Genomic DNA, 26,824 nt, shown 5'->3' with positions numbered 1-26,824 from the left:
GCTGCAGCATTGATTGTGACACCCACAGAAGTAGCCTTTCAAACCTGTCTCAGGCCTGCGACTGCAGTGCCTGTGTGTGCCATTTACTGCCACTTCCGACTTTCATTTAAAACTATTTGCCAAGCCTTAAACTCCCCTTTTATTACATATATGTCACCCCTAAGGTAGGCCCTAAGTAACCCAAAGGGCAGGGTGCCATGTAAGTAGAAGGTAGGACATGTACTTGTATGTTTTACATGTCCTGGTAGTGACAAACAGCCTATTTAATTTGTTACTCCTGTGAGGCCTACCTCTCTCATAGGCCAGTATTGGAATGCATTATTACACTTTTAAGCTATAATTCCTGATCAGATAGGAGTGGCATTGACATGTTTAATGTGTTTGGAATGGTAATGATAAATCCTCCTTACTGGTGAAGTTGGATTTAACATTACTGTTTTAGAAATACCACTTTTAGTAAGTGGACATTTCTCTCTACTTACTGCTCTGTGTGTCTTACAACCTGTCTCCAATATAAGTCTGGGCTGGGTGACAGCTACACTTTGTTTATTCCCACTAGATAGCCACAAACACAGGAAGGTGAGGCTCATCTGCATTCTAAGTACTCATCTGTATGCTGATGGGTCTTACTGGGCAAGGAGGAATGGGAGGGACTGAGACTTACACTTCAATAGGTAGTGTCCTGTTCAAAAACAAAGCACTGATTTACCCCCACATATAGCCTGAGTGCACCCCCCGATTGCAGTCATCTGGATGGGGAAATGGGGTCATATGAATCCCCCTTTGACACTCCCTTGCAGTTGGGTACAGACACTCACGGCAACCACCAAGAAGGGGATCTCTAATCCCCCTTAACAGTGCAGGCAGGTTGCTGTCTGCACAGTGAATCACGGCGTGGCTGCTTCAAAGCAGCTCTGTATTTCACTTGAATGTGCTGCCCCCATAACAGCACAACTTTGCGGCGGGCCTGAGGGCAGCATAATCAATATAATATGGTGCACTCCTTGTTTGCGAAGGGCACACCTTCTGAAAGGTGCGCCCAACGCAAAGAGAGCGCATCGTATTCTGTAATGTGGCCGCAGGACCATAACAGATGTTTGGATAATGCTCCTCTCATGGGACTTGGTTTATATGTACACTGTCAGTTCCAGAACAAAAAACACTCACTAAGTAAAGGTTTCAATGAACTGAAAAATATTTGCAAAAACAAAAAAATAAACGGAAACCCTAAACATAAATTAAAGTTTTTAATTTTTTGTAATAGAAATCCATAAATATTGGATGTAACATAACTTGTTATACCATTTCAACCGTAAAACAAGGGCAAAACATTGAGCTGCCTTCAAATGTGCTGTAAACAATCGGCTCTTTAAATAAATTCCTAATCAGGAGAGAAATCTAAATTCAGCATTGAGAAAATAGTTTTCAACAACATGAACTGTATTCATAAATATTGTGGTATGAGTAGGGGTGACTTACTCTTGTAGTGCTCCTAGCTTCCTTTTGTTTTCTATAGTAAAAACAGAGTACTCAAGCTAGCAAGTCTATGTCACAGCAAAGGTTTTGTGACTCAAACTCAGTATTTTTTAGAAAGTATTAGCACACTTCTGATTTTTTTCTCAAATTTGCTGGAAGAGTTAAAACGCAGAAGCGGTAAATAAAATGGCTCTTTTGACTACTGCACCATTATAGATATTTATGCTATTTTTAAGGCTTTTAACCAAATATTTTTATATAGATGAAAGAAAGTTTAATTACAGCCAGCCACTGCTACAGTTAGCGAAAATATGTCTAATGACAAGTTGCATGCTTGAACATAATGTTAAGAAACCCCTGGACCTTACTAACACTCGTTACACAAAGAACACCATGTTTACTCTGCAAGACAAATAATACAAAATCATTTACCATCAAGATCATTCTCTGGCGTTTCAGTAGTGAACCAATCAGAGGAGGGTCCAGTCCCATTCGCTGTCATGGCTGATACTTGAAAACTATACTGACTTCCTTTCTCAAGACCTAAAAAAAGAAAGTAAGAAAATGATCAGGAAATCGAGTGTACATCATAAATGAAAGGCTGATTTAAAATTAAAAGAGTAATAAGGAGCCATAGAGCAAACCTAACGTACTGTAAAACCATGCAAGTCATTATTGATTTTCTAAATGATTAGAATATAAAATCATCCGCTAAGAGTTATTACCGCACAGTGAAGTAACATGCAGAAGCAATTTACAAAAAAAAAAAAAAATGTTGAGCACATACAAAGTTTAAATGCTAAAGAAAGTATTACATCAGTATCAGATCTTGTTCTAGAGGAATTTGCATTTCTTGAAGAAAAGGTTCATGTTAAGTTTATGTGATGGTTGAGATGAATTACCTGTTAAATAATTGGAAGCACATTTGAGGGAGGGCAGTAATGGGACTCCTCCCATACAAAAGCAGAAGTTCCTTCCTCCCTCCTCTGCATTTCTCCCCATTTTAAAAGAATGCAAATGCATACAAAATGGGCGTGCTTCAGCTCAGTCGATCAGCAGATCTTCCCTTTGGGACTGGTGACTTTACTGAAAATGTTGGCTGATGTATTTCTAAGTTCATAATTACAGTTCCACTCCCATATTCAGTGCAACTGCATCTAAAAAAGAATTCTTGTATAACATACCCTCTATCAATGGTTAACAGATGAAATGCCCCTACATAGTTAGATTAAATTTCCTGGCACATCATAAAAATTTCAAAGACGTTTATTGGAGGCATATTTCCTGTACCTATATATGTTGACCAAACTAGCAGAGGTATTGATTTTAATAGCTCCAACTGGGAGAAAGCTCGTCCAGAGGTCAAACTCAGAGTGTTGGAATGTGGTTGATTAGTAGAGGTAAGTAGGTACCTACTTCTAGTAATAAGGCCACAATCACAATATAAGGTCCAGTCAAGGTCTCAAGAAATGATACCCTTGCTCAATCCTTGGTAGTTGGTTAACTTAGGAGATAGGTGAGTAAAGCATTTAAAAACACCAATACATTAAATAAGTACAACAAAACACACAATAAAAATCCAACAGCAATTTATAAAAATAGGAAATATTTGTATGATTAAAATGACACCCAAATGAAAAACAATCTAATGTGGGGAGCAGGATATATGAATTTTTAAAGACACTTTGTAGTGCCTAAAAGCCAAAGGCGTCACTTTGGGACATCTGGTCGCACTTGACTGGGACCAAGTCAAAGTTTCAGGCTGACCACGATGGAGTATGAGTCAGATACACTTAGGGTAGAGCTCGGTCAAGTTTTTACCTTCCGACTTAATCACTTTTGTGGAGCTTTTTCTCTCAACATCGAGCAAGGCTCCTCGTCAGGCCGGCTTTGGGTTAGACGACGACAGCTTGGCTTAGAGCAATGCCTTGGTCATCTCCTGGAAGTTTCATCAACAACGAAAAGCCCAGGAGCTTTAGCGGGGAAAACCTGAATCTCAAGCCGAGTCGCGGTTCAATGTCGCTGGTTTGACTGTCTACAACAGGTCGGTCACCTTATGGAGCTTTTCGACAAAAAATCTCCAAACCTTCTCAAACTTGTGGATCTTCTTACAGAGAGTCCTTCTGGGATTCGCAAGAGTCCAAAACACCAAGCCAAGGTTCAAGAAGCTCTGAGTTGCTGCTTGGGATGTTGGGACTACGTTTCTCACAATGAACTTGGCTGAATCATTTAAAATCCAGCTGAATGTGGTCAGCTGCTTTCTACTTGTTGGAGATGATAATGGTCGGGCTCTTTTAACCTGTTTTTTCAAGGAATCGACTCCTTCACTTTTCAAAGCAAGACAAAGTTCTTAAGGCTGTAGTTCCAAAGTGTGCAGCAGGTACAGTCATTGAGAGTGCAATCCTCTTGGTGCAGGCCAGGGTTCCAGCAGACCGGTCCTTCTTCTTGTAGTTTCAGGCAGGGATCTGAGTGGCAGAGCACCTCTCCCATATTTATCCAGAGTTTTTGAGTGACAAGCCGGGGGGAACCCCTGACCAATGAGTTGCAGGGTTACACCCTCAGGTGTGAAGGCTTCCTCTAAAGTGTGGCTTATTATTGTACCAGAAAGCAATATTCCTTTGAAAACAAAAATGGAGAAACTCTGTCCTGGAGGTTAAGATTGGGACAAGCCAACCAACTGGCATGGCTAAGTTTCACTAAGACTTCCCTTCCAGCCCCTCTGCTAATTACTGGGGCTCCTGTCTGGCGGGGGGTGCCTGCGTCCTATCCTGTCAATCCACGTTGAAGACAAGTTTGCCTACTCCACGCCCATCCTCTTTGGCTAAGCCTGTCAAAGGCTGGCCAATCAGGAGAGGCTGCTGGATTTTGGTTTATCAAAAAAAGCAAACTTCTATAAGTTTTTACTGTGATAGTTATAATGAATCTAACCATGGCAAGTTGTAGGATTTACTATAACAATAATTCTAAGCCTTGGAATTATATTTTTAGCTTATGCCTATCAATAGTTATATTTTATTAAATAATTCCAATGCTAGTCTATGGAGCCATTGTGCTATAATGGGCAAAAATGAAATTGGCCTCACCAGGGCATATAAAACATCTTTGCAAATGTCCCTGCGTATAGCCACAAAGCACCCTACACCCGGGGCACCTAGTGGAGACCTTAGGGGTGACTTATATGTAAAGATAAGGTAGCTTAAGACTTTGGAAGTTCCTTTTATTCTAAAGTCAAAATTGCATATAATGTCATTTTAAAAGCAACCTGCAAAGCTGGGACTCTAAATCTACATGACCTTCTGTTGGAAACGGCAAACTTTTTGCTTCTTCCTCTTATTTTTTCCTGACCTGTGTTTGTTGGCTATAGGACCCTGGGCACTTTACCACTGCTGATCAGTGGTAAAGTGCATATGCTCTCTGTGTAAATTGTTATTGTGATTGGTTATCCATGATTGGCATATTTGATTTACCGGTAGGTCCCTAGTAAAGTGCACTGAGTGTGCCAGGGCTGGTAAATCAAATGCTACTAGAGGGCCTGTAGCACGGATTGTGCCACCCACATGAGTAGTCCAGAAAAGATCCTCAGACCTGTCACCGCGATGCCATTGCACAGTTTATTAACTGCCATGTCGACTTGGCAAGTGCACCCACTTGCCAGGCCCTAACCTTCCCTTTTCTTACATATAGGGCACCCCTATGGTAGGCCCAAGGTACACCCCTGGGAAGGGTGCAGTGTATGTGAAAGGTAGGCCATCTACTGGGGTGTGTAACATGTCCTGATAGTGAAATACTGCCAAATTTGTTTTGCACTATTGAAAGGCTATCTTGCCCCATGGGACAGAATGGGGAATGCTTCGTAACATTTTACAAGCATATCTTCCCATAGAGATAAGATTTAAAAAAGAGTTTAGTATCCCTGAACTCAGGCTTTAATAACACATCTTTTAGTAAAGATGGTTTTCAATGTGTGTGTTTGAAAATACCACTGTTTAGAAAGTGGCTATTTTCTTGTTCATCCATCCTGTGTGCCTCTGCCTGGTTGTGGATTGACTGTCTGGCTTTGGAGTGACAGGAGCTGGGGAAGTGCTGTGGCTCCAGGAGTCTGGATGAATCAGCACTAGGCTGAATAGGCTTGATCTGCATTTGGAGTGGTGGGAGGAGAAGCACCTGTACCTGAATAGGGCTGTGCCTGCCTTCCACAATGCTGGCTCCCCTGCAGTGTGTCTGGAGCCAAGGCTCACACTGACAATGGATGTTGTTGTGCAGTTGCAAAGTGCCCCCAGAACTGGTTTGAACTGGGCTCAGAGCCCCTTGGTCAAAGAGAAAAAAGACATTTTTGGGGAATAAGTATCAGACCCAAAACCTCAGACTTTAGATCATTCCTGGAATTCAAGAGGAACCTTTGCCAAGGAGAAGAGCTGGAGAGACTGAGGAGAAGTACTGCCCTTGCTGTGTGTCTTGGGTTGGCCATCGGTTGCTGTTTCTGCCGAGGAAAGGAGAAGGACTTTGCTGTGTGCTGTGTCCCCTGCTTGAAGGCGATCTCCAAGGGCCTGAAGTGTGCTGTCCTCCTGTTCTGAAGTCTCAGGGACACAAAAGACTTCCTGCAAATCAGCTGGTGCTGCTGGACTCTGCCATCTGTGAGTCCTACCCTTGCTTGAGGTGCCTCCTTCTAATTACAGGACCTCAGAGGTGTGTTTTGCAGCTAATCTCTGCAAGAACCGGCGCAAAGCATCACAAAGCTGTGCAAAGTCTCTCAGAACCGGCGCCGGACAACGCAAAGCCTCGCCGAGTCTCGCCAGGTGACGCCAAGTCTCGCCACGCAGCCCCCAGCACCGATGCCAGACGGCGCAAAGCCTCGCAAAGCGACGCATCACCTCCGGTGTGTCACGCGTCGTACCTTTGCACCAAGTTTTCCACGAATCACCCGAAGACCAGAACTGTCTTAGATTACGACGCCTCACTTCCCCTACAGTCCGGATTCGACGCATCACTTCTACAATGTGCAGCAGAACTGTTGCCTCGCCTCCCCAAGGACTCAGGAACTGACTAACCCTGGGCAGAGTTTGCGGAGTTGCAACACGCGAAGTGCAAAAAAACTCCACGACACTACATGGAGCTCTGCAAGAGGCAGAGTATGGTAGAAAAATGCCGCTCGCAGTGATTGCACAGTGCCAGATGCTTGTCTGCACTGTGCAATCATTGCAAACAGCACCATGCACAGCGCAAGCTTACCTTTTCTGCCGCTCGAGTAGAACGGGCAGTTTCTCAACACGAGCGGTCGCGAGCATACGTGACCACTCGCAATGAGAAACCTGACTCCCCTGAGTTGAGAAATCTCGCCGGGAGGTTTAATTTCCACGCTCGCGAACTTGATGTTGGCGATCGTGAACGAGGAACAATCTCACCGAGAGGTGGATTTTCCTCGCTCGCGCTCGCCAACTTGACGTTGGTGAACGCGAGCGAGGAAAAAGCTCTGCTCTGATGCACGAAGCGGAGTTTTTTGGAACTCCGCGAGCTCCACGTAACGCGGAGTGCGGGAAACTCAGCAAACTCTGCAAGCGGAGGGGAGTTCACCGCCCAGGGTTAGAACTGACGCATCGCTGTGTTTTCCAATGCTTCCTTTCTCTGCGGCTGTTAGGCTTTGTGAATTTTGACGCATCTTCAGGTACTTTGTGTAAAAGTCACACATCCATAGTTTTCTATGATACAAGCTCTTGAAACCTTTTGAAAGTCATAATTTTAACTGTGTATGTTGGATTGTTTATTGTTTTGGTCTTGTTAAGTTTAGATAAAGATATTTTATTTTTCTAAACTGGTGTGGTGTCCATTTGTGGTGTTTTACTGTGTTACTGTGAGTGCTGGTACACCTACTTTACACACTGCCTTTGGGATAAGCCTGTCTGCCTGTGCCTAGCTACCAAGGGGGTGAGCAGGGGTTGTCCAAAGTATGCATCCCCCTTACCCTGACTAGAAACAAGGGTCCCTATTAGAACAAAGGTACCTACCTCTGCCAACTAGAGACCCCCAATTCTAACACCTTCCATAAGCTAGGGGCTTACATGTAGGTTGTTTTACCAATTGTAATTAAATCTAATTACCCTATACCTTTTATACAGGCACTGGCCCTGGGTCTGGTTAGCAGAGCCCAGGGCACAATCAGAGTCAGGTACCACCAGTATCGGTCAATAATGGGGGTGATCAGGGCAAAAAGGATGACTTTCTCGCAAAAAGGCATCATATCATGGTTAAAATAGAGCTAATTTTAGAGGAGGCTTCAGTTATTGTAATTTAATATTGCTGAAGGAGATATTAGGCCCACCCTATAACTCGTTTAAGTATTTCCTAATTCTAGACACATCCTTTGGCTCATTTAGGTATTTCTGATCCAGGGCTGTCACTAGCCCAATCTCCCTTATCTGTTCCTTCACGCACCACCCACACAAGAAATGCGTTACATCATTCCAATCCATTTTTCTACGGAATTCCACAGAGTTTTAGGCAACTATGCAGAATTTCGCGGAGTGCAGCTCCACGAGCCCTGCCCAAGCTTGATAAAAGTAAGAACCTTAAATAAATGCTTGGGCTGGTGCACAACAGATACCCAGTAGTCAGTGACAGGGCCTAGGATAGTTGACTTTCTGAAGCAGGACAGATTTGCTACTCCAAATATGGAACACACGCATAACCCCAAAAAGCTTTACAGAATGTATGAGATTTCCAGCTCTGATTGGTAGCACTTAGAATGGAAATGTCTACAAATTAACCACCCTCCTACTTTCATGACATAGAGGGTGGCAAGGAAGAGATAATGGGCATTAACACATCTTCATTCAAAGTAGTGCATACCATGTGCCCGTGGTAGCCAGTGGTCAGCCCCAACAGTTAGTTTTGGGCATCAGGACTTATATTTCATGTTCAGACTTGGACCCATAGCAAGAGAGAAGAGCAGAACAGAGTGAATGAAAGAAGAAGAGAAAGAAAACAATGACAAAAGGAGAAATCAGGAATGTAAACAAATCTTCAAGAGTGAGATAAAGAGATATGATGAGCAGGGTAATGGAAAAAGAATACAACCTTAGTACTCAGAAACACAGACATTCTGCTGCTTGTTTTTAAATTTACACCAATAAAGTTATTTGCAAATCAATCGCTGATCTAAATAAAACCTCTGGGAAATCCCAAAAGGAGCTGTGATTTTTAATATTTTGGTTAAACGTGTACAGATTTTGGCTCAGTTTCTCTGCATGCCCTGTCTAATATAAATTATCAAGATGAATTGGTTTTAGCGATTGGAAAAACTTAGCAACAGGCATGAAGAACAATGTTATTTTGTGGATACACATCTTGCGCATCCCAAAATCATTGGATTTTAGACTGTAAAATTGCTTTTCCTGTCTATTAAACTCATTTTGTGACTTTGAAATGCCTTACCGAACCACAAAATGGATTTACTAACTAATTCAGAATCACAATTGGGAAAGGGCATAAAAGGAGTGTTCTCACCTAACTTCGAAAAGCAATGAGATACTGACTTCTCATATTAGGTGGTAAACCATTGGCAAAGGGCACCCTTCCCATTTAGACCGAAAACTCTTTGGAACTTTTCTCATGTGATCTTGAAGAGAACTGGCAGTGGACCGTAGCCTGAACACCCCACCCCCAGATGTTCCCAAATAAGAAGGGTTGCTTAAAAAAAAGTTTCCCATTTGGGAATGCCAATGCAATAGTGGTCTGCTATTCCTTGCAGACTACCATTCCTCTGATAGTAGCCAATCACATGGGGTCGCAAATTGCCTTATTAATATTCATTATATGATCATTCTGTGACCTTCTGTGACTGGAGATTTCAAGATTAAACATTTGGGGATGCAAATTATTAGTGCATATCACATTGGTGATATAAAAAAAACCACGTTTGCAATGCAATAGGTCTCGCATTTCCGAGAGTTAGAGCTATTGACGTTGTAAATGACAATGTCTTTTACCCACATGTTTTGGTTTGTAGTGTAATGGATGTATGTGGTTCAAGTGGAATTATTGAGACTGGATTGGAATTGGAATTGTTAGTTTGTGGAATTGTGTGGGGTGGAATTGTGTGGTGTGTAGGGTATTTGTGTAGTGGAATTATATGGCTTCGTGAACAGATAGGGGTAAGAGCTGCACAGAACGGATAGAAAGGAAGATTAAGAGGGATAGGTAGTTTGTGCACGAAGTGGTGAATGAACTCCATACAGAGGAGCAGAGAGAGTGTGTAAAAAAGAGAGAAAGGGGAGAGCAGGCCACAAATGCATATAGAGGAAGGGCCTGTGTATGCCGAAGACACCCCAAGAAAAGGAGGAGAGTGTGGGTTTGAGCGATGGAAATGTTGAAGAGGCATGGTAAAGAAACTGTGGTTGAAGAACGAAGTGGACCAATATGCATGAGGTGGGAAGAGTGCATGAGAGAGCACAATAGAGGTGTAAGAGAGAGAGAGGGGTGTATGAGAGAGAGCGAAAGAGAGAGAGAGAGAGAGAGAGACATAAGTTGGAGAGACACCCGGGGAGGCGAGAGGTGGACCAGTGCACAGTGCGAGGAGGTACAGGAAGGTAGCATGTGTGAGCAGACATTATAGAGAGAAAACATGCATTGTGAGGAAGGGATGAGTAGGGGGAGCGGAATTACCAGATGAAAGGGGTTAGTGGGATACATAGGCAGATCAATGCATGGCTTTGAAGCCCAATCTTAACAGTTCATAGAGGGCCCCATTCATAACAGAAACCCAACTGGCTTTATGTCAAAAGGATGAAGTAGGTGTGTTTCTGGTTTGACTGAATAGTACTCCAGAGAGTTTACTATATTGTAGAGAGGATCAAAGATTTTACAAGAAAGATCTTTTAAGTCTCTTTTGAAATAGTCCAGATTGAGAGTTAATCGCTGTTTCCTCTGCAGAAGGGGATGTTGGAATGGATTCCACAAATGTGCAGGATTTTATATCTTGCATTGAAAGATTCCATCTGCATGAAGGAATTAAAATGTATGTCTAGAAATCCAGCTAACGTGGCAAACGTGAGAGTGTTTATTGGGAATTCAATAGTGATTGCAATGTTAAGTTCTTCTGGAGAAGGAGGGAAAATATAGAACATCTGTTTTAGCAGAGTTCAGTATGAGGGAGCATAAGGCCATCTAGTGACAAATGACAGCAAGACAGCCTGATATCCGAGATTGCAAAAAGGGGTGAGAAAGTTGGGAAAGAGTTAAATATTTGTGTTTAAGGATAGCCTTAGGGGACACTAACCAGAAGTGGGGTGGGAGGAAATCTGATGGATTGCCGGTACACTAGGAAAGGCCAGTTACAAATGTAGGAGGAGAACCACTTGAGTGCAGAACCTCTAACTCCAAAGTTCATTAGGGTGCCAAGTAAGCTAGGGTAGTCAGCGTTATCAAAAACAGCATGTAGATCCAGGAATATGAGGATGGGTGGAGGTGATGATAGATTCATGTGTGAGCACTGATTCAGTAGAGCAGAGGGCACAGAAACCAAGCAGGAAAGGGTTCAGCAGGTTTCTCAGCACAGAGGTAGAGAATCATGCAATTGAAAACAAAGAATTCAACTTTTCACAGAAGAAGGAAAGTAGAGACACAGGGCTGTAGATTGAAGGTGAGGTGTACTGTAGGTTTCTTGAATAAGAGTAGTGCTAAGGTAATGCGTCAGCAGTTTTGTAAGCATTATGAGGTTTATTAGGAAGGTCAGATAGTACTACATTGGAGGTTAAGGCTTGAAATCTGAAAGGGTCAGATGGCGTACTTGCAAGATTGAGTGGATTTGAGTATTGTATTGAGGTCTGTGGCTAAAGTAGGCGTAAACAGCTTCAAGAGAGGATTTGGATTGATCACTATTCAATGATAGTTCTGAAATGTAGGTGCGAAGATGAGAATCGAAGCATTCAGTGATGTAGGATGCCGTGTTGCAGATCCACTAGGCTTTTCAAAGAGAAAATGTAATCAAATGTTGACCAAGCAGGACACTTTTTCTTCTGATGTTTGTTCAATGCTTAATAGAACAAGGTTGATGAGAGAGCAGTGATGGGTCTGTTGTGCTTGAGGTAGGTATGGAATGGTGGAAGGCTTATGTGGCCAGGCACCATTGCGACATATGGTATATGTGATATACAACAATAGTGGTGGACCCTAACAGGAACGGAAAAAAATTGCCCTTATTTCATTCCCCTGAGACAAGAAAGAAAGTGGTTTTAAATAGAATGTTTACATTTTATGTAACGCATTTCAACTCGGCTGTTGTCAGTGGCCAGAAAGGGTTAACTGCATTGTACTGTGCAGAAGCTGAATTGTGTATGATGTAGGAATTGTCCAGGTGCATCCCCGTCTCTCTGACAGAACATGACCATCAGATCTGAGGCAGGAACTTGTTGAGAAAGATGTCATACCACTCCCCTTTAGCTTAGAACGCAAGAAACACAAGCGACTTTGGCAAGGCCCAGCCTCCTACTGGCTGGTTGAAATCTGAAGCAGGCCATTGAAAATATTTTTTTACCAGCACTGTAGATGTGAAGAGACAGGCTGGCTATAAATAAATATACTGTCTTAACAAAGGAATCTAACGAACATCACCTATTGGACCTAGGAAATCGCCCAACAGAGAAGAATCACACACAACCCTGTGTGTTGCACTGCTGTAATGATGTTACCCTCCCAGGGGGCTCAGTAAAGTGGTTAACACCTTGTGAACAAGTGAGAGGCTGTAGGAGTAAAGCACCTTTGGGCCATGTGCCAGCAGAACATTCAAGCCCTGGAAGTAATTATGTTAATCATATTGCACTATGCAAACTGTGCACTGTAATAAATGAGTATTTTTACATGAAGATACGAGACAATTCATTTTCTTTACAATGCAGTGAACATGGATAGCATATAAAAAGGGCAGGATTTTTCATTTATGTCTCAACCTACCGAACCAGCTCTCTATTCCGCAGTTCAAGACTTTAGAGAGAAGCAGGACATGTCAGGATGTCCACTCATTAAGCATGGTTTGTCTGCCTCTGTAGCTGGTCAGTGCCTCAGCATGCGCTGGGTGGTCTGACACTGAGTGCACGCAGACATGGCTCCCTTCCGCCCTTCTCACTGCCCCATTTTCACCTGCTGTGGCAAATTATCAAACCCGGTGCGCTGTCCCCAAATGTTGAACTATGTTGTAAAGTAAATGTACAATTTCTACCTCACGGCTTAGAGAATTACTTACAATTTGGGAGGGTGTGCGTAGCATGCGCATTGACACGACATTTAAAACAATAATTCATGAAACGGACCTCGATGTGACCTCAGGAAAAAAACAGTTTTGAGAAGGGAGCAGAAACAGCACAGATCATTGTGTGAATTGCTTCCCAAACAAAAAAAGCAGTAGTTTTTCAAACGGATGCTATAATGGTGACTAGTGAATTTATCTAGTACTTAGTCCATGCTCTTGGGGAGGAGTAAACAGGAGTAAACATAGGAAGAGGCATGACAAATGCATGCCATAAACAAATATGGAGAAAGAATAGGAAATTGACAATCGAGCCTGCAAATGGGAATCCTATGAGTGGGGCTGGTACCCATAGAGTGATTACAGCATGTCTTGAGAGAGAGTGCATGCACTGCCTAGGATAGACCTAATCAGAGACAAGTTGCAAACATTTGGTACACGATTTGCTACCACAATTTTCTGCAGGTCTCTTTTTGCACTGGATCCTTTGTGCTGTGTATCCAAATATGCTTATATAGTTTTTCTTTTGCTTTAGAAGCAATAATTCTTGTAATTTTGTGGAAGGCACTAGGGTTTCACACCTTTTGTTGGTCATTATAGACTCAGGCATCAAATGTAACAGTAGATAACCTTTGGAAAACATGCTTTATTCTGGCTTCAGTTCTGCAAGGCCATAATCCTTGCCACGGTCATGACATGGTTCAGAAAAAGCAACAAGTTCGTAATTCTGTAAATGACTCCGCTTCAACGGATCGGCCCTCGCGAACATTAGCGTTCTCTGTTACTTTGATAATGTTGCTCATATCATGAAATAGCTCTGTTCACACCATTTAAAAATGCCACACTAGAAATGAAGCACATAATTACTTAAAGTACCATGGAAAATGACAAACCAGCGACTCGCTTTCAAGTCTGGACACCGTGGACTGAATGGCCTCAGGTTTCTGTCTCTGGATGGGGACTAAGATGTCAGAAAAATATTTTTTTCAACCCACATTAAATGCTGATTTGTTTAATATACGTGTTGCCTGTTGCCCTGAGGATAACTAGATCGAGGGTTTAAGAACTTGAAGTCATTGGTTTGGTTGTAACGTTTGTTTATCTTTGAATAATTGTTGGCAATGTCCAAAATAATATTCTACTGATTTCAAACTATTGTTGGTTGTATTGATTTTAAACAAAATTGCTATTCATTTTATTTATTTATTACCAATCACAGTGCAAAATCGGAAATACAAATGGACAACTGAGCAAGAATCGGTCACATTCAGTGGCCTCACAGAGGTCAAGAATTACCAGGACTAGATGTAAAATTATGTGGGCTGAATTTTTGTGGGGCTGTTGGGTTAGTGCATTCTTTAGGTGAGTCATGCTATAATGTTGTCCTTGTTTACTAGTAACCTATGTTATTTCTATTTCCAGGCATCAGCCCACGACTCTGATTTCCCAACGCAAATAATGCCATCAAATTACTAAATGCAAAAACAACAGTTGATGGACAGAATGCAGAACATTGTCATACATTCACTCCAGTACAGAGATCTGGGCCTAAATCCATCGTTTTTTTGTTCACCATGCCATTCCAGTTTGAACCAACCATATGCAAATCAGTCTTGACCCTGTGTCTCATGGGAACAGTCCAGCCCGAACTGCCAAGTCAGGTTGTCCCTGGACTGGAAACAAGCATCCTAGGACCGTCCATCAATTGTGTGTCGTTTGCTTTCTCGCCCTAAGTGCACCAGGTATGCCCAGAAGTGGGTCCTGGGCTCACTGTGCCACTGGAATCAAGCTATCCTGGCTGAAGAGGAGTAAAATCCCGAAACCGGTCCTAGGATGCTTGTTTCTGGTCCAGGGAGGACCTGGCTTGGCTGTTCGGGCTGGACTGTTCCCATGAGTCACAGGGTCAAGACTGATTTGCATATGGCCAGGCCTAAACTGGGGAGGCATGGTGAGCAAAAGAATGATGGATTTAACCCAGATCTCTGGACTGGGGTGAATGTTTTGATTTGTTCTGTATTCCGTCCATCAATTGTGTGTCTTTTGCTTTCTCGCCCTAAGTGCGCTAGGTATGCCCAGACGTGGGTCCTGGGCTCACTGTGCCACTGGAATCAAGCTATCCTGGCTGAAGAGGGGTGAAACCCCGAAACCGGTCCTAGAATGCTTCTTTCCGGTCCAGGGAGGACCTGACTTGGCAGTTCGAGCTGGACTGTTCCCATGAGGCACAGGGTCAAGACTTATTTGCATATGGCCAGGTCTAAACTGGGGTGGCATGGTGAGCAAAAGAATGATGGATTTAACCCAGATCTCCTGACTGGGGGTAAATGTTTTGATTTGCTCTGCATTCCGTCCATCAATTGTGTGTCTTTTGCTTTCTCGCCTTAAGTGCGCCAGGTATGCCCAGACGTGGGTCCTGGGCTCACTGTGCCACTGGAATCAAGCTATCCTGGCTGAAGAGGGGCGAAAACCCGAAACCGGTCCCAGGATGCTTGTTTCCGGTCCAGGGAAGACCTGGCTTGGCAGTTCGGGCTGGACTGTTCCCATGAGGCACAGGGTCAAGACTGATTTGCATATGGCCAGGTCTAAACTGGGGTGGCACAAGCAAAAGAATGATGGATTTTACCGAGATCTCTTGACTGGGAGTGAATGTTTTGATTTTTTCTGCATTCCGTCCATCAATTGTGTGCCTTTTGCCTTCAAATTACTAAAAGCGTACCAGAGTGTCACCAGCGTATGCCTTCCTGACGTACTGGTTAACCATCTCTGTATAGGTGGTGTGGATTCAAAATTGTTTTGCATCAGGATTTTTGTTTTTCTTAAGAAGTATGTACGTACCAAGTAATTACTGGATCTATGACTTTAGTCCTGGCCTTGTTGGTCACTAGGTCTGCTTATTCTGCATTTATCCTGCTATATAACCCCCTAATCCATGCCAGCAACTCAGAAACCAAAGCTGACGTTTACCTGCATATTTAGGAGCTAAGGTAGTTAGGTCTGGCAATCTGTAATCCAGCGTCACTGCACACAGGCCAGTGTCCATTTGAAGTCCTATTTCACGTTTTACATTGTACAAGTCTATTGATTCCTATCTTTCAGAATGGGAGTGATCAGGGTGCATTAGAAGAAACAGAGAGGATTCCAAATGGCACACATTTTAATTATGTTTGGAAGAACTTGTTAGGTTGACCTTTTAAATATCAATATTACCAGGAAAATATTTCAAAGATATAGAAGGATGTTGCAAACAAAGACTATTGCAGAGGGTAGGTCAAAAATGTTACCTGAAAAAGCAATGCCTATTAAACTAGATAAGCCATTATCTATGCCTGTAAACATGGTGGGTCCAAGATTATTTTCAGGACAATGCCATGTAAGGATGCAATTCATACTTGGGAAGCAGATTTTAGCTTTTGATGCTCTGTCTGTTAAGTTGTACTTTGATTAAGGCAATCCAATGTAAGAACGCTGAAAGGTTATTTGATGAAAGTCATATATTCCACAAGGGATCTCCAAGTCACCCAACTGCAGATTATCTAAGTAATACTGTCATAAAATCAAATATAATACCATCCTGGGATGTTGGTTTAACATATGATGCCTTTGAACAGTTTGGAATGCTTTATTGACAATCAAAAGCTTACTAGAGAATCATTACGTACCCTAATGATTGTCACTGTGAGATGGTACCATCCTTAATGATTTTAATGGCATTGCATTGCTCTGGTATGATATATCTTTATTTTTAATTATGTGAATGACACTCTGACGAAGAGTCTAGTTACGACTTTGGTGAAGTGGCAGCAGCTTGCTCCCACACCACCAAAGCTTTACTGACACTGCCTGCCGAATTACGAGTTTTCTCGTGTCTGGTGGGCAATACTTTTGTGGTCCCACGGCTGTGTCTATTAAAAAGACACTGCAAAGGGAGCACCAAAGGCCATTCCTGCATGGCATGACTGTGCAGTCTCCTCATGCTGAACAAAATAATCAGGCTAGCAGTAAATTTCCACTTGTGCTACTCAATTTTTCATGCAAAAATAAACCAATTTGGGTGACAGGTTAATCAGAAGTGACTTGGTCTCAATTGTGTCAATGAGAGCAGTTCACATCCGGTTTCCCGGGGCATCTGCATTGCAGATCATCAAACAGTATCCTCCAATGGGGTCTCATAAAAATTACCATACTGCAAATCTTCTACCCAAAGGTTTATTACAGAATGAGTTAACACCACAAGTATTGCCTTCTCCAGCAATCATTAAGATTTCATAAGACAGAATGGCTGCCTATAGGCTTTAACACAATATAAAAACATGCAATGATAAAGGCCTCTTGTCTTTAATATATGTTTTATGCATTCCAAAATATAAGGTTATGGGCTTAACAAGATTAATTAAAATTATAATATTCTCTCTACAAGCTTTTTCAACAACTTTGTATGAGTGCAGAATGGCCTAGGTAAAAAATGTTATTATTTTTTGACTGTTCATCTCAAGGAATAATTACAACTCTTGTCAAGGTGAACCCTTAAAGTCACTAATTGGAGCTCAATCCCCTCACACAGAGCAGGCAGGTTTAACTTAGGGCAATGTATAAACTATGAGCACGTCAAATCATTCAGGGCTCCTCTAAGGTTACATACAGCAGGACCAGTTCTCTTTCTTTTAATCTCCCAAGTCCAGAAAGAGTTTTGTAATGGATGCCTGGAGGTGCCAGATTTATGCCTGAAAACAGTGAGAGTGGGCTAACTCCTAGGCACATCATAAGCAATGCGGGGAAAGTTGTCAGGCCCAATGCTACTCACACTTTCAGTAGTTTGTGTTCGCCTCCCTGCAAAGAGGCCCAAAATGCCATGTGAGGGGGTATTTTCAAGATGGCCAAAGTCTTTGGTCACACTCAACTTGGGAAGCTGGGGGTGTGTGTGTGGGGAGTGCACTATGGTAATACCACTGGCCTCAATGTCTATCAGTAAAATCCAGTTTAAAGCAGACACTGTACCCACAACAAACCCAGAAACAGAAGTCTGGTAAGATAAAAACAGGGTCCAGCAACCAGACAGTGGATATACAAGAATTGTCCTGGCATCCTGTTCACTCCCCTTTAAGAATGCCAACAAACCGGTTAAGCACAATTTGACACTGTAATGTTAAAAAAATGCCCAAATTCCCCTCCATGGATATTCTGTTGAGTTCAAAGGAGTCACTTCTGCCCAATCAGGTCAGCCTATTGTTTTCTCCTGGACGACATTTCATACCTTATTCATGCATATCCAAGGCTGGACACAGGCAGACAGCTGGCAGAGACTTATACTAATTAGCCTTCTGGTAGTACAGAAAGATAAAGGGTAACTTTCTCAAAGGTATTTTTCCTTAATATTGATTTCATAATTTGGATTGGATTTCTAATAACAATTAAAATTAGTTGTTTAATTATTTTTCTGGTTGGTTCTTTCTTGAGATACAGTATTATTAATGTAATCTGCCATTTTATACCATAGTGAAAATAACTCTTGCCACTGTAGGGACATATCAATATTTTCTACATGTCTCACTTTTAAATACAGTGCACCCTTGCAGGCTACAATGCTTACATAGGGATGACTTACTAATATTTAAAAGGGAGGTTTATTTTGACTAACTCCAGTGCATGTTTTGTAGGCCAGAAGCCATGTTTACACTGCCAGTATGGTGAATGACATAATAGGTGCTGCAGACCACTAGTGAAATGTAACTTACAGGTCCTTGGTAATATTTTGTACCATATACTAAGGACTTATCTGCAAGGTAAATGTGACAATCAGAAGTATGGCAATTAAACCATGTTTAAACTGGGAGCACAGACACCTTACTTTTTGTGAGCAGGGAAAAAGCGCACAGAGTTCTAAAGCCAGCAAACATATAGGCTACATCAAAAGGTAACAATTCCATGGAGACCAGGTCAAAAAGGTGAATATCCTACAGCTTGGCATCTTTCTATTAAGATTAGTATTCCCCAAAGGGGGACTAATTAAACTCCTAACCAAACCTAATATGTTAACATGAGATCTCTCTCAAAACATAAAGTTAAAAAAAACATGACCTGGCCAAAATGTAGCATTGAGGACCTCACTAGACAGAAAAACATTGGTCTGACTGAATTTCTTTGGAAAGGGAGCTGTGAACTCTTAGCAGCTCCCACTTTGAATGCTATTTTCCTAGCAACTGAGAAACATGTTACATTTTTTGTGTGTAGCCTTTTTCACACAATAAGTGGTTGCTATAGTGAATGGTAGACCCTGGGATCCCTCTAGATAACCAAAGGCAACAGTGGGGGCATTGGCCTCCTTTATTGGCTGTATTCAATAGGTAACATATAGAGTCAGCTTGCATCATCAGGAAGCTCCTATCACGAGAAGCTACCTTCTGCCACACATTGATGAATGTTTTATCTCAAAGACTTTATAACATGGTTGTACTTTCTCTTCACATTGGCAATTGAAGGGGGCTCCTTTACCTAGAATGATCATACGGATTAAACGCAAGATCATGCTGCTGTTTTTTTGGAGTGGCACACTACAGTTTTTGATACCTTGATAGCACACTACAGGTGTTTTGATGCTGGTGGGTACCACAGACTCAGGCTACTGCACTGGTATGTAAGCAAAACTAAATACCAATAGATTCTAAATGTGATGTGTCTTTCCATCCTGCATTCATTTGTACTCACTGTAGATCATTTTGCTCCAGAAACTCTCCTTCAGCTGCTTGGGAGGGTAAGTATGCCCACCCGAACCAGAAACAAAGGAAGCTTAGCCTATAACAAGCACTGTGTCTTCCACTCAGTATAACATTTTGTAGTATGTGTTCAGCCTTTCACAAACTTTGCACCACTATTTCCTCCTTGTGACAATTTGGCCTGTCCTTCAGTCCAGTCCTAGTGGTCTCTTGAACTCAGGCAACTTCAGCTCCATAGCAATGCCTCCACTCATCCTCAGCAATAGTTCACACTAAAAGCTAGCACCCAGCCTTACAACATATTCTATGCAGCTAGTGTGCTGGGGCACTATTATGCCACAATGCCCATTCCTTCAGGAGTCAGTACAGCAAGGCTTCCACAGACTGCAACACGTCTACTACCTACTGTTCCTGGTGGAGAATTAGACAGCATGAGCCAACAGCCCTGGAAAGAATCTAGCTGGATTTCGGAGATACAAGCCTAAGCCTGGTCAAAATCCTCAACTGTTCGCGCATAGTTTGTTCACGTTTTTCCTAGGCTCCTGTAATGTGATTTTTACCAGAATGAAATCTCAATTACACGATGTGGGATAAGGGCATAATCTCAGACATTTCACTTAATAACCATAACGCGAAATGCCACAAATGTGAAATTATGCCAGTGTAAACTAAATTTCGTTTGGACTTCTGCAAGTCTAGTGGCAGTAAAAACAATAAAGCTGATATCTTTTTTATTCCCATTCTCTGCAAAATGTCTGTCATCTTCTCAGTGCATTCTGTCTGCCCATGAAGCTAAAAAGAGAGATGAACAACACTACAGTTGGTGAGACCAGCACCCAATCTAGCACTGGCCAAACCATTAATCCACCTCTAACTGACACTTGCATAGGATAGCGCATTGACTATCTCATCCCTGCACACTAAGATGATAAAAATTCAAAATGACAAATTCGCCAACATTTGGCACATTACCTCTACTGTGATTGTCCCTGCTCAAGCATGGCTTCCCTTTCTCTCTCAGACTTCAAAAAGTCCTCATGATGGGCAAGGAAGACAAGAGTCTGCCCTCTCTCAATTGTTCAGGTAGGGAACATCCTTGAACACTTTAATTTTTAGTTAATTTTGACTACCTCTGAAGTAAACAGTCTGCCACTTTCTTCAGCATGAGTTATCACTCTATCCCCAAGGTTCTAGAGGGAGCTTTGGTATCCAGCTGTGGAGCACAACAATTATTGTCACCCTGCCAGGCAGCTCAAGGATGAATTCCATTGGTGGTAGATGCCGGAAAACTCGTATCATTCATAATCTTATGAAAGAAATAAGTTTGAGCAAAACTGACATTAGATCTTAATTTTAGACCCAAGAAAATGTATGAAACTCAAACTGTTCTCTACCCGATGTTACCAATTGAAAGTTATAATTTAACACATTTTAGATGTAATGCATATAATGTGAACAACAACACTTTGGCTGATTCATGTAAGAGTAGGTAAAATAATACCAATAGTACTCTTCTACACTCTTACATGTCTTTGTGAATTGGTACAAAATACCTATATTGGGACAAAAATGTTAAAAGTCACAAAACATTCATATGAAATTAGTACAAATAGACCTGAGACATGTTTAAAGTGCAACTTAAGTGGATGGCACAATCAGCGCTGAGGGTTCACTACTAACATCTAATCTACATGCCTTGGGTACATGTAGCACTACTTACGAGGTACTTATAAGTACATTTTAAATGTTGGGTGTAAGCCAATTCCACCATGTTTAGAGGAGAGAGCACAAGCACTTTAGCATCGGTTAGCAGTGGTAAAGTGCACAGAGTTCTAAGGCCAACAAAAACGAATTCAGCCAAAAAGTGGATATTAAAGGCAAAAGGTTTGGGGGTGACCCTGCAGAGAGGGCCAGGGCCAACATACAAGATACATACATGCTTACACATGAGTAATAAAGATAGCAGTTCAAAGCCAATTTCCAACCAGCATCAGTGTGAGCGAGATCCATTTAGGAGACTCGCACTACAGCGGCGGTCAGAATGCAAACAAATGGGGATCTCTCCAGGTAGAACTCAACTATTACAGCGTATACATTTCTAGATAGGAACATTTAACTCTCCAAAGTTTTCCAGGAGTATGACTGAAAATTAATAAAAGTCACAGCTTTCCAAATATAACCTGGAAATATTTTGTGCATTTTATTAAGTCAGAAATCTTCAACCAGGCAAAAATAAGCTGTAACCGAGGCCCACAATTCTTAATGGCATTTTTATTGGACTGAAACATGTCAACAGTGACCAATGCTACTCAGTGGAAATCATCACTTGAGGCCTAGACTAGCCAAATGGCAAACACAGTGATATTTCACTGTTGGACAATCAGCCAGGACGGTGAGCACAGTGCAAATGCATTTAGAAAATAATTCTGCAAGGGTAAATGTGTTAAGCGAATGACAATATGGAACATGAAATATATAAAGGTTGTTCTTGTCAGACCAATAAATGTCACCTGTCAAAAGCAAAAAAAATCAATGTTCTTTCAACGTGATACGTCATTCCCGAAGCATTTAATTTATCCGAGAGTCTCGCCAGCCTCCACGGTGTGAGCACTGACCTGTGAACAAGTACCAGAGGTTATTGGGCTCCAGTGTTTCCAGCTCGCCCCTGCGGATCGTCTTCTTGTGCCGTATTTTATAACCTGTAATAAATCCATTTTGTGTGCCTGATGGCGGTGGAAGCCAGCTCACTTTGATGCTCTGAAAACAAAAGATAGCAGGAAGAAGTTGTTAGCTGGTAAGGCGACAAACTCAGACATTGCATATAAACATGAGTAACAAGAGAGATAAAAACATCTGAGCGGAAGCTAAAGCAGAGCTCGACACATTTGCAAGTGCAATAAATTATTTGGTTAGGTACAATGGGGGCAGGGCCTGTAATGCAGTTGACTTTGGTAACAAAACAAAACAAAGTGCTTTCTTGGGTGAAGGATTAGTCACTTAGATTGTTTTTGCAAATTATTTTTTGTGTGGAAATGGAAGGCTTAATCAGCAGTTTAATTGCTGAAGGACTACTTAATTATAAGTAACATACCTGCAGCATTGATAGGAGTTTGCATAATTACAATGTTTATTTTTTTGCAACTTCCATAAAAATCTATTGAAAGCTATTCAAATTCCGAAAAGCTGCAATTGTTTTTAGCGTTGACTCTTAGCTGGAAAATTGTTGATTTTATGACAACTGAGGTCCCAGCGATACCTTCTCTCTAGCAGATACGCTATTGTCTTGCTCCCATTGAAGTCTTCAGTATCAGCAACAAAGGCTCTTTTCAGGACAATTTCCAAGCTTTCGAGGAGGCTTCACCGCTGAGGTTTTACCATTGGAGTTAGTGACTTATTTGATTCTCAGACTGCGCCAGCAGGACAAGCATGAAAGCTGTAGCTGGGCAGGAGTCCAGAAGGCAGGATCTCTTTACACACAAGGTCCAGGTGAAACCTTTTTGTTTGCAACAAAAACCACAGAGTGGAACAAACTTGTATATCTTGCCTGACCCAGTCATACAGAGGTAAAAACTGACTACGGGCCTGATATTAATCTCGGAGGACGGGTTACTCTGTCACAATGGTGACAGATATCCTGTCTGCCAAAATATAAATCCCATTATAGCCTCTAAGATTTATATTTCGGCGAACGGGATTTCCGTCACCATTGTGACAGAGTAGCCCGTCTGCCGAGATCTAAATTCAGGAGCTAGGTCTCAATCAGTTCTTGGTGCTGGAAACACCACTCATGGTCACCTCAACTGCTCCAGGATCTCAAGACAGGTTCTGGGCACGATGTCTCTCTTTATTCAGGATTCCCGTGGGCTGCAAACTACGGTGGTCATAAAGCCCTTCTTGGAATCAAGAGCCCTTCTGACTTGTGCATTCCAGTAGCTGGAACTTGACCCTTGCAAAGCAGTTCCTTTCACTGTTTGTGACCATCAGTCTTTAGGCTTCTTCTTGCAGCAGTCAGGCAGAGTCTGACTCTTTTCAGATGTGGGTTTCCCTGGTCCAGAGGAGGTGGTTATGCAGTGTCAGTCCTATCCTGTGCACCAGCCTGTGACTGGAGACTTTCCTTTACCCAGTCCTGAATACTTTCCCACTAAATCCCAAAACCCTTTGGTGGCACTTCCCATCTCAGTTTGATGAAAACTTCCCAAAATGCTCATCCAAAATAGTCCTTGTTCTCCACTGGCTGCCGGAGCCTTGTTCAGCTGTGTGTAACTGTTCACTATGGGGCCATACTTTTCCTTAATGTCTAGCATGCCCTACTTTTACAGTTCATGTGGGATTACAAGGTACATGTTAGGAGCAATGAAGCTAACATGCACAAGTAGGGTTTTCTAAATGGCAAAGGCACTTTAACTTGCAACTTGGTACTGTAGTTTTAACTTTTAAGTTACAGACTAGCATAAGTACAATGGTGGTCTCTGGAGCCACTCCAGAGACCACCTCTGTGCACTTTGTCATATATATGGCTGGTGTACACACACATGGAAGCTCCCTTATCACACATACATGTTCTATGCCACTGTAACATATTCTGCACCATTCACCATGGCCTTATTGAAAATGTAAATAACCCAATTATGCGAAAACTAAAACAGTACATCTTTGAAGAAGAAAGCACACACTGTGACACTGCTTACATGTCTCATAGCAATGAGACCAATATCCAGCAAAACAAACAGAAAAAATGAGGGTAAGGACATTATACAAATAATGCCCTTTCTTACGGTGGTAATAAATAGATTTATTCACACCACACATCATAACTAGTGTGAGGTCTTTGTCCATCTTCATCCTTTTTCAATATGTTTATTTATTATGTCTCCACCGCTGTCACTGGTACGTTGTTCCATGCATGTAAAAGTCCTTTGAGTGTCTTCCTAATTTTGATCTAGCACTTCCTTGAGCTACCAGATGTGTGGTGTGACTCGCCATACTCTCTTTAGTTTCTATTACAATCCATTCTCTTTATATTTTCATCTTCATGCTCATGAACCATTTATTGGTCTTTGCCCAGTTGGACTTTGTCCTTCCTATAACATGGTGGCATGCAACTACAAGGTCGGAGCAGATTCCAACAGATCCAGATGACAGATGGTCACAGCAAGACCATATCTGTGTGTAGGTCAGTTTTATAGATGCATGCAGTTTTACTTTTCACCTGTACATCAGTGTAAACTACACATTGTCAACTGCTGCTTACATGAGGTTGGTAATGGTCATTAGGTTGCTGAATAGCAACGCACCAGCATTGTAAGACTACACACCTGCATTTCAGCAGTCTCACTTTGGTGTGAGGCTAGTACCACCACTAGTAGGGTCTATTTCTTTGTGGTTGCATCCATCCTTTGGAAGCCACCATGTATTCTGTGAAAGACACTTTGTCCAGCTCCAAAACTCCATCCACATGGAAGGGCACAACATACATATCATCATCTTGGAGGCTGCATTTAGCACACAACACAACTCCCACATAGTTACGTGCTTTTCAAGTAATGAGATAAGAAATCACAATTTTTCTATTGTCTGGACAGCCGTCACCGTACCCTCCTCTGGGCCTCTGCACACTACCACCACATGTCCTGCTGTGAACTAAGGATGCAAAATCACAAACTCACCATCAAGAGGTCTTATTATTTCTGACGCACGCAGTATAATGTATTGTATTGTAATTGCATTTATATAGTGCTTACTACCCATGACGAGGTGTCAAAGCGCTTTTTTGGCAAGTAGCACCCTACTCCGAAACCTATAAAGGATTAGTGGTGAATTAGTATATTGAAATATGAATGTGGATATGTCAGTCAGTTATTTAGATTAACACTATGATATGAACACTATCACAGGCATTAGTATCATGAATAAATTGTAGCATTGAAGTTCCTAATTTCTTCTGGACTTAAGATCAACCTAAAATGTTAATTCTGTGGAAATCCTTATTTATTGCTGTATATTAGGCTGTGAGGATGTGTGCAGTGCACTTCTAATATTTGTTTGGTCCCAATTTCATTTCTGATGCTCAAATACTTTGGATTGCCATAGAAGAGGTAATTGATCAATATTTACTTTTTAAGCTTTGGTAACTCTACCACATCCTAGCAGTCTGCCTTGAAGCCACCTTGATGAAGTGGTAGAGCTGATAGTCCAATACGGATTGGAGGGCTCCAATTTACTTGATGCTGTTCAGGTTTGTTACCCTCGAAAATTGTATTTTGCAGTACCATATGTCACGTTGAAAATAGGGCCCAGTCTTCAAGCTTCGGTTGGTTTCTAGTGAGATAATAGATCTCTTTTCAAATGTGTCTGCCTGATTCAGTTACACACTCTTCGCTTCAGCTTGGGCTCTCTAACAGTGCGCCCTCTATGCACATGCTGGCTCGTGAACTCTCTAATGGAGTACCACCCCGAGGGTTGCACCGTCCTCGGGGTAGATGACCTCGAACTCTGGGACTCCCACGCTTCCAACAGTATTCTAGCCCTGGAGCATAGTGAGTCCACGTGCCATCCACATCCATTGTCAGGCAGGAGTGAACCCCCCCCCCACCATGCTTTGAAGGTGATACAATCAGTTGGTTGTCTTCATTATTTGCAGAAATCCACTAACTCCTCACCTTTAAGTCCTGATAAAGATGGCAGTAGAGAAACATCCCATTGCATGTGCATTATTTGGAGGCGTATTTTCTAATACAATGCGTACCTCAGCAGCAGTGCTTAGTTTGTAAAAAAATATAAATGCCAGGGCTCTAGTCAGGAGGCCACACATTGCCCCTGCCATGCTGCCAATGGTAGTAACAACACAACTACTAATCGTCACACTCCTACAAGTGTGATCATTTTGACTATTTCAGGCCCCAAAGCTATAAGGAGGGCTTGGGCAGCAATAATTACCTGTTGTTGTGGCCTTCTCTAAATTAGCCTCACACGCCACCTTGTGGCAGACTGTCACAATCCCTGGTGTTGTCAATCAAGTGCCGGCGCCAAGCACCGGAAACCACCAGCTCAAATTAAGAACTGTTCAGCTGTATATTTTGACCAAAGTCCTCAAGGCAACTAATGTGTTTTGCAAAGTGAATAGTATTGAATCACCAGCAGGAGCTTCCTGCTATTAACTGCAATTAAAAATAAACTTGGAGCTGTTGTATCTCGAGGAGTGGGAGGAAACTAGTCATATTTGATCCAGACAACTTCATGCTTCAAATGTTTGGGTCATATTTGATTTAGACACCATCCCACTCTGGTTGTCCTTCTTTAGTCTCTTCTGCTAACACTGAATGACTCATACTCACATACGAGGAGTCATTCTCACTCTGATTCAATACTCTTATTCCCTGTCCTATGACTTGTGTCCTCCACTGTA

The 26,824-nt window shown here is 42.1% G+C and overlaps 1 protein-coding gene across 5 annotated transcripts in view; it reads right to left on the bottom strand.

Annotated features, from left to right (window-relative positions):
• DCC (DCC netrin 1 receptor) overlaps positions 1-26,824 on the bottom strand; it is a 1,201,728-nt gene that overhangs the window by 145,805 nt on the left and 1,029,099 nt on the right. For all 5 annotated transcript variants that reach the window (XM_085629855.1, XM_085629864.1, XM_085629892.1 and 2 more), the window contains exons 13-14: positions 22,035-22,176; positions 1,909-2,019 (exon numbers count right to left, since the gene is read on the bottom strand). In XM_085629855.1, coding sequence (XP_085485981.1) covers positions 1,909-2,019; positions 22,035-22,176 — 253 coding nt within the window. The remainder of the gene's footprint in view (positions 1-1,908; positions 2,020-22,034; positions 22,177-26,824) is intronic.

This window comes from Triturus cristatus, chromosome 2_1, assembly GCF_964204655.1.
Source record: "Triturus cristatus chromosome 2_1, aTriCri1.1, whole genome shotgun sequence".
Taxonomy (NCBI): domain Eukaryota; kingdom Metazoa; phylum Chordata; class Amphibia; order Caudata; family Salamandridae; genus Triturus; species Triturus cristatus.
The sequence above is the reverse complement of the archived record's forward strand: the minus strand, read 5'-3'. Positions and strand labels throughout refer to the sequence as shown.